The sequence below is a fragment of the Triticum aestivum genome, chromosome 5A, assembly GCF_018294505.1.
Source record: "Triticum aestivum cultivar Chinese Spring chromosome 5A, IWGSC CS RefSeq v2.1, whole genome shotgun sequence".
Classification (NCBI taxonomy): domain Eukaryota; kingdom Viridiplantae; phylum Streptophyta; class Magnoliopsida; order Poales; family Poaceae; genus Triticum; species Triticum aestivum.
The window spans coordinates 308,264,689-308,271,786 of NC_057806.1; the positions used below are offsets into that span (position 1 = coordinate 308,264,689).

Below are 7,098 nucleotides of genomic sequence, written 5' to 3' on the forward strand. Positions count from 1 at the left end.
TGAGAAGGTGATCCGTCATTTTTTTCTTTCGATGACTGCTACAATGGTGCCGGAGACAGGTCACTGGCGTTGGTGTCAAGCGCTGAGACGTTCTGCTGTCTTTTTAGTTTTGTCATGTTGGTCTTTATGTGCCTTGTATATTAATCTTTACGAATGAGACACATATTCATGAAGAAAAAGGTTTCTGTTTTTTGTTTTTGAGCTGTGCTCATGGTTGATTTGGTTTGCGAACGGACCGCTACGACCGCACCAGGCTCGAGTCGCGACCGATCCGCATCTCTCTCAAGCCCGGTGCGATGTTCCTGCGGCGCCTGAGCACGTCCGCCTCCGCCCTCCTCCGCCGGCGCCGCCGCGGCGCCAAGGACGACGGCGTCCTAGCCGCCCTGCGTGCGGAGATCGCCCACGAGCTCTCCTCGCCCCCCTCCTCCTCCCCCCCTTCCCTCCATTCTCAGGTACCCCTCGCCCTATCCTCCCACCACTGACTTCCAGCCCCAACCCAGCGCCACTCACGTCCCCTTTCCCATTCGCAGGAGGCTCTCGACTTTGACACCGTGTCGGACGCGCCGCGTGCGCAGGACGTGCTTCTGCGCCGCCGCGGAGACGCCGAGGAGGTCCACGTGTCGGCGCTGCTCGCCCCGCTGCGGTTCGAAGGCGAGGAGCCGCTGCCCAGGGACGCGCTCATGAAGGTGTTCATCAGCAAGCCAGGAGTGGAACCGCTGCTGCGCTTCGACTGCCGCGCGGTTGCCGCCGGCCGCGGCGCTGCTGCTGGCTATGATATAACTGCCCTCTCGTATCACGCGTTCCCTGGCGATGGTGGAGACAGCAAGTATGAAGGGCCAGACTTCGGGTAATGTTCCTTGCGTTGCTTGATTTTTTATTCTGCTATAATGATGTTATGTATATTAGGGAGGGAGCATTCTGAATTAAAAGCAGGAACATGAAAAAACACCACTATGGCTAGCATTGCGCAGCCTGAAATCCTAGCTTAGTCTTTACTTTCTGTTGCACAAGGATGTTGGTACTTTGTTATTCCGTTATCTCTGATAGAGTGATAGTGAAACCTGGCTGGTGTGGTCAGTTGGAAAATAAGGGCCTCTTTGATTCATAGGATTTTGAAAACGTAGGAATAGGAAAAGTGTAGGGTTGGAGTGGCAATGCCCATTTGAATCCTATAGAATTAGCAGATTTTGAAAACGTAGGAATAGGAAAAGTGTAGGGTTGGAGTGGCAATGCCCATTTGAATCCTATAGAATTAGCAATGATTGTTTGATGTCACGGGAAAAACAAAGGAATTGTAAAAAGAGGTTGGAGTGGATGTTAAATTTCCTATGAAATGTAGTACAAAAGATTCCATAGGAAAAATTCCTATGGGATCCAATCATATGAATCAAAGGACCAACATAGGAAAAAATCCTAAGAATTTCAATCCTCCAGAAATCCTATAAAATTCCTTTGAATCAAAGAAGCCCTAAAAACATGAATCCGATAGGAATGAAGTGCAAATCACAGGACTTCTTTACAAAGCCCCAAGAAGGGTGAATGAATTATCATTTCGTTTGAACATAGAAAAATCGCCTCAATCATAAGCGAATGTGTTTAGAAAAATGATTTTGGTGAATTTTGAAATTCCGGTGGTACTGGAGCATAGGAAATCTATCCGTAGGAATTCGGCAGCACCGTTTCTGTGAACCAAAGGGCATTTATACAGAAAAATTCTTAAGGATCGGAATCCTCCAAAAAAAAAAATCTTACAATACAAAGGGTGACTGACCGCAGAATTTCTCATGGATTATCTGGGGAGAGTCTGTTTTTACGTTCAGTGGAATTTCCCAATAGCTGGATGCAGGATGTAAGAGCAACTCCAACGGGCCGACCCAAACGGACAGTGATTTTGTCCGCTTTTTGTCCGTTTGGGTCGGCCAGGCGGACACGGATGTCTGCTTCCGCGTTTGGGTCGGCGTGTGCGCCCAACGCTGGCCCGACCCATTTTGACGGCGCTAGAAAAAAAAGAACACATGCATATTTAAAAAAAGCAACATTAATTAAACATTACAGCCGGCCAGGCCGGTGAGAGTCCACGCGTCCACATTAGCATTTAAGAAAAATAAAAACAACCTAAACTACGAGGCGGCGTGCTGCCCTAGGCGGCAGCGTCGTCCTCCTCCTCGGGGTCGGTGAGGTCGATGAGCGTCGGCGCAGGGCCGGCCCAGGGGAACGCCGTGTTCCAGGCGGCAGCGATGTAGGCCGCGGGTAGCTGTTCCGGCGCGGGGGGCTGGGCGGCCGCCTGTGTAGCCGCAGCCTGGCGCGCCTCCTCCTCAGCCTCGGGCTGCTCCTCCTCGAGGTCGCGCTCGGGCATCTCCTCGTACTCGCCACGACGACGCTCCTCGGCCAGCCGTTGCTGGCGCCACATCTCGAGGTACGCCGCCTCCTGCGCCAGCGTCGCCCCCATCCAAACTGGTGGCGCGGACACCCACTCGCGCAGTACTCCCGTCCAGGAGTAGCGCTCGATGGGGGACGACTCTGGGTCGGGCTCCGGCTGCGGCTCCGGGTAGGCCTTGACGCGGCGTCGGGGAGGGGACGACGTGGCCACCGGCGGCAGCACGCAGTCGCCGGTCGCGGAGAGGGCAATGGCCTGCGCCATGGCCGCCTCGTAACGAGCTTCCTCTTCCTCCACCGCCTCCACCCTGCGCCGCTCATCCTCCTTGCTCTCGCGGTAGACCGCCGCAAGGGCCGCCCGGTAGGCGTCCTCCGCCGCCTGGTCCTCCTCACGGACGACGAGCGGGGGCGGTGACAGGCTGCGGTCGACCTCGCGCACGCCGCAGCGCCTCGCCTCCTCGTGCTCGAAGGCGAACCACCTCTTCCAGTTCTGCGAGTCGGATGCGTAGGTGGCATCGCGGCGCTACTCCGGCGTCAGCAGCACCAGCCGGCACTGCACCTCCTCCGCGTGCGCCCTAGCCGACCGCGGCGCCGCCGGCACTGGGATCCTCTCTGGATCCAGATGCCAGTCGTGCAGCAGGGTGACGTCGGGGTACGGCAGAGGCATGCGGTGCTGCCAGTGCCACTCCGCCTGGTGCACTGGCACGTTCACGTGCTGCCTCTGCTGGCGAGCCGGCGGCGGCAGAGGTGGGAGGAACTCCGAGGGGAAAGGGATGGCGGGGGCCTTGCCCTTGGTCTTGCTGCTGCTGGTGTCGGAGAAGAGCCCCATCTTACTGTGGTGGTGGTGGTGGTGGCTAGGGTTTGCCGGCGACGGGGGAGCAGAGCTTGCTAGATGTGGACGGCGAGTTTGGATGAGGACGGCCCTGCCGCACGGTCGGCTTAAAAAAGGATGGCCGCCGTCGTTGACGCGCGGGCCTAAGCCGACCGCGTGGGCAGCGGGTAGTTGGACGGCCGCCAGGTGGGGACGCGGCGAACGCCGAGAAGGCGCGCGTGGCGTCCGTTCCGCGTCCGCGCCGACACATTTGGGGCGCAAATTTGGGCTGCAAATGCGTTGGCGCGGACGCGAAGCGGACGTGATTTGGGTTTGGGTCGGCGCGTTGGGCCCACTGATTACGAGTCGAACGACTAGTCGAGACTAGTCTATGAGTCGCAAAGTGGAGGTCGACTGCGATTCTCGTGTAGACTAGTTTACCGAGTCGAGATGTGGATGGATTAGTCGACGACTAGTCTGGGCTAGTCGACATGTTCTAGTCGAGTGACTCAAAAATTTGATGGTATAAATGAGCTTGCTCATCCCGCGGGAGGGCAACCCTAGTTCTTTCCAGGCTTGCTCCTCACCTAGATGCGCCACCGGCTGCTGGACGCGCCCGTCGAGCCCTCCTCGCGCCGCCATGGCCATGACCCGTAGGCGAGCGCGGCCCTGAGGCCAGAGAGAGGAGAGGAAGGGAGGAGGCACGGCGGTGGTCGGCGAGCTCGCCGGCGGAAGGGGCGGGAGGCGCGGGTCACGCGCACATGCTCCCGTGCGTGATGGCGCTGGCGGCGGTGATGGGATCGATTGGGAGCTTGGGTTCCAGTGACTGGGACGTGAGCTAAGTAGGCTAGCCACTTGGGCCCAAATGGGCCAGCTGGTGGGGGGCGTGCTGCGCAGCGCTGGGCTGGGCCTGACAAGTGTTGGCTAGCACTGCTGGTTTTATTGTATATACTGTAATGTGCTGTACAGTTTACTACATACTACTACATACTGCTACTAGGTATTAGTAGTTGAGTACTACAGTACTATGTCGACTAGTCTAGCACTAGTCTAAGACTAGTCCGATTAGTCTATGAGTCTCAACCTCGGAACGACTCGTCGACTCGTAATCCTTGGTTGGGCCGCCACTTTTGTCCGTGCCGACTCAAACGGACGCAGGCGGATGAAGTGGGTCGCCCCATTGAAGTTGCTCTAAAGAGCATAGGATTTTCTTGTCACAACACCTCTGCCATTGATAACTGTAAGTCTGAAACTCCTGTTGCAGTTTGTGGAGACCACTAACTGCTGGTGGTCTTACTTTTAAACCTAAAATTATTTAAGAGGAAATGCCAGTACCACTTCCAGTTGTTTAGATTCCTTTTGTACAAAGGGGACTTATCAGTTGTTGCCCTAACTCTTTGGATGACTGCCATTATTTTAGTTTGAATAGTTATTTTCCTATATAATATATTTGATAGTGGTTCAAATTTTTGGAATTTTGGATATTACACTGAGAGACCTGAGATCCTTCTTTGCCAATAAATATTGCGGCAGTATACTTTATGAGATCATCCCTTTGTGGCACATTTGTGCAATTGCTTTTGATTTGGGCACTAAATTAGTTAAATGATATACTCCCTCAGAGTTGATCTATCTGAAAGGTGTTGAATATTAAAATTCTAGGTTCTGCTTTATTTCATTCCCTAATTTCTCAAAATTGCTGCTCGCGGGTGTAATACCGAATTAAAGCATCATATGTCGCCTTTAGTTGATAGAGAAGTTTGCGTGAATGTAGTGTAGCACCTGACTTGCCCCAAGTCATGTCTACTACTTGGCATGCGACTTATGGTAGCAATTGGAACCGGTACCTTTCTCCATTGTGAAGTTGGGCATGAGATACAGTAAGAGGTTTTGTCGATTATTATTGTAAGGGAAGGGACAAAGGGTAATGGTTTTGATAGTAGGAACAATTAAACATCACTTTTTCGGGATCGGCATAGATGTAGAATTACTCGAAATAGCTGTGCTGTTTTACTGTAATGAATAATTAGGCTAAACCAAATGGTATAGAGAGAGTTTGTTCTATAAATTAGGAGGAGCTAATTCATGATATGTAATATGATAATTTGTAAACTTGTACCATTTGCTTGATGACTTGTCTCAGATTGGTCATTTAGGCTTAAACCGTTTTTGACCGGATAAGGCATACAGTGCATCTTCTGCCAAAACTCCATACCTGATGCATGTTAAGCTGGGGCTAGACTGGGACAACAACAATAACAACAACAACAACAACTGGATGTGTTTCTCATCCATGAAATTCTTCTTGTCGATGTTAACTATATCAGTTGTTTCAATGTATAATGATCATGTTGTCCCACCATAGACAAAAGGATCACATTTATAATTTACAAAGACACCAAAAAGACAATTGATTCCTTTAAAAAGCAGCAAGCTCAAGAAGCATGTGCTGTTCCTCTCTAATTTCACTGAGTGTGTGTGTTTTTCATTCTGATGTGCAGGGATTTGGATCCTAAGCTACAGGCTGCACTGAAAGAATATCTCCTGGCAAGAGGCGTTACCCCCGAACTGGCGACCTCACTTCGTGAACACTTGCTTCAGAAGGAGCAGGCCCAGTACGTGAGCTGGCTGAAAACATTGGAGGGGATGTTCACCAAAGATCATTGACCTGATCGTTGTCCAAAAAGATGAAGAAGAGAACGATTGTTAACCTATTAGTCCTCATCTGTTCAACTTTGCTCGTCAATTGTTAGTCTGTTCCTGACGAGTCGAATGCTTAATGTTCTTTTGGCCGTGACAATGCGGGATATAAGGTGAATGCTGTATCTCGGTTAAGTTTGTGTCCTGTCCAGTTACAGTAATGGTGTTCTTGTTGAGTTCGATGAACTGTCAAGTGTTATCACCAGCGGCCTGTCTTGTTGCTGATTGGTGATGCTGGATTTGGGGTTTTGGACCATGAGATGAAGGCCTGAAGGTGATGGTGGATTTGTGCTTTTCGGTCGGACAAGATCAACATTCCAGTAAAACACCCCATTTAGCTCTTTTTTTTAACAAAATAAACAGGAGGAGATTTTTCAATCTTGTAATTGAGCTGGCTCTCAACTCGTCAAGATGTGTTAAAAAAAACTTGTCAATTTTTTCTCTCTCTGCTGGCCAATATGTGGTATCGTGATGGAAGATACTCGTCAAGAGTTGCATGCTTCACCCACCTCGCCTTCAATGCTTTTCCTTCATCTTCAAACTTGAATCTAGTACTCCCTCCGTAAACTAATATAAGAGCGTTTAGCATATTAAAATAGTGATCTAAACACTCTTATATTAGTTTACAGAGGGAGTACTATATCTTCTGAACCGAAAATTCAAATTAAGTTTCGTTTGCATATTTGTGTTCGATGCAACAAGTACCTTTGAACAAGACCAATTTTGGATACATTTTGACAATTTATAAAATTTTACCAAGTTTGAAACATTATAACTTGATAGCCGCAATATTAAGTTTTTACTAAGTTTTACCAAGTTCCATTTGCTTTTAGGGTTTAGGGCTTGGGGGTTAGGGCTTAGGGTTGAGGGTTTAACTTTTAGTTTTTTTTTAAATTTGATGAATTTATCATTCATTCTAACAAATTTCAGCAATTGAAACCTGGTGAAGTTTTTAAAACTTGTCAAAACATATTCAGAAGTGGTCTTGTTTCAAAGCCCTCGTCATATAGAATACGAATATGCGAACGCAATGTAAGTTAGATTTTTGGTTAAAACAAATAGATTCAAATTTACAAATCAAAAGAAAAATCATTTTTAGGTGGGGCGGGTGAGGCATGCACTCTCACTCCCTGCCAACAGATGTACTAAAAGCTGTATGCATAAAGTAATTAAGCTCTAATCACAAAATCAATTTTCCAATCTCCCCTAAT

The 7,098-nt window shown here is 49.6% G+C and overlaps 1 protein-coding gene across 1 annotated transcript; it reads left to right on the plus strand.

Moving 5' to 3' along the window:
- Positions 1 to 210: 210 nt before the first annotated feature.
- On the plus strand, positions 211 to 6,066 carry LOC123103070 (mitochondrial acidic protein mam33). Its single transcript, XM_044524560.1, has 3 exons — positions 211 to 452; positions 531 to 847; positions 5,689 to 6,066. The coding sequence occupies exons 1-3, from the start codon at positions 297 to 299 to the stop codon at positions 5,852 to 5,854; spliced, it is 639 nt and encodes a 212-aa protein (XP_044380495.1). The 5' UTR covers positions 211 to 296; the 3' UTR covers positions 5,855 to 6,066.
- The last annotated feature ends 1,032 nt before the right edge of the window (positions 6,067 to 7,098 follow it).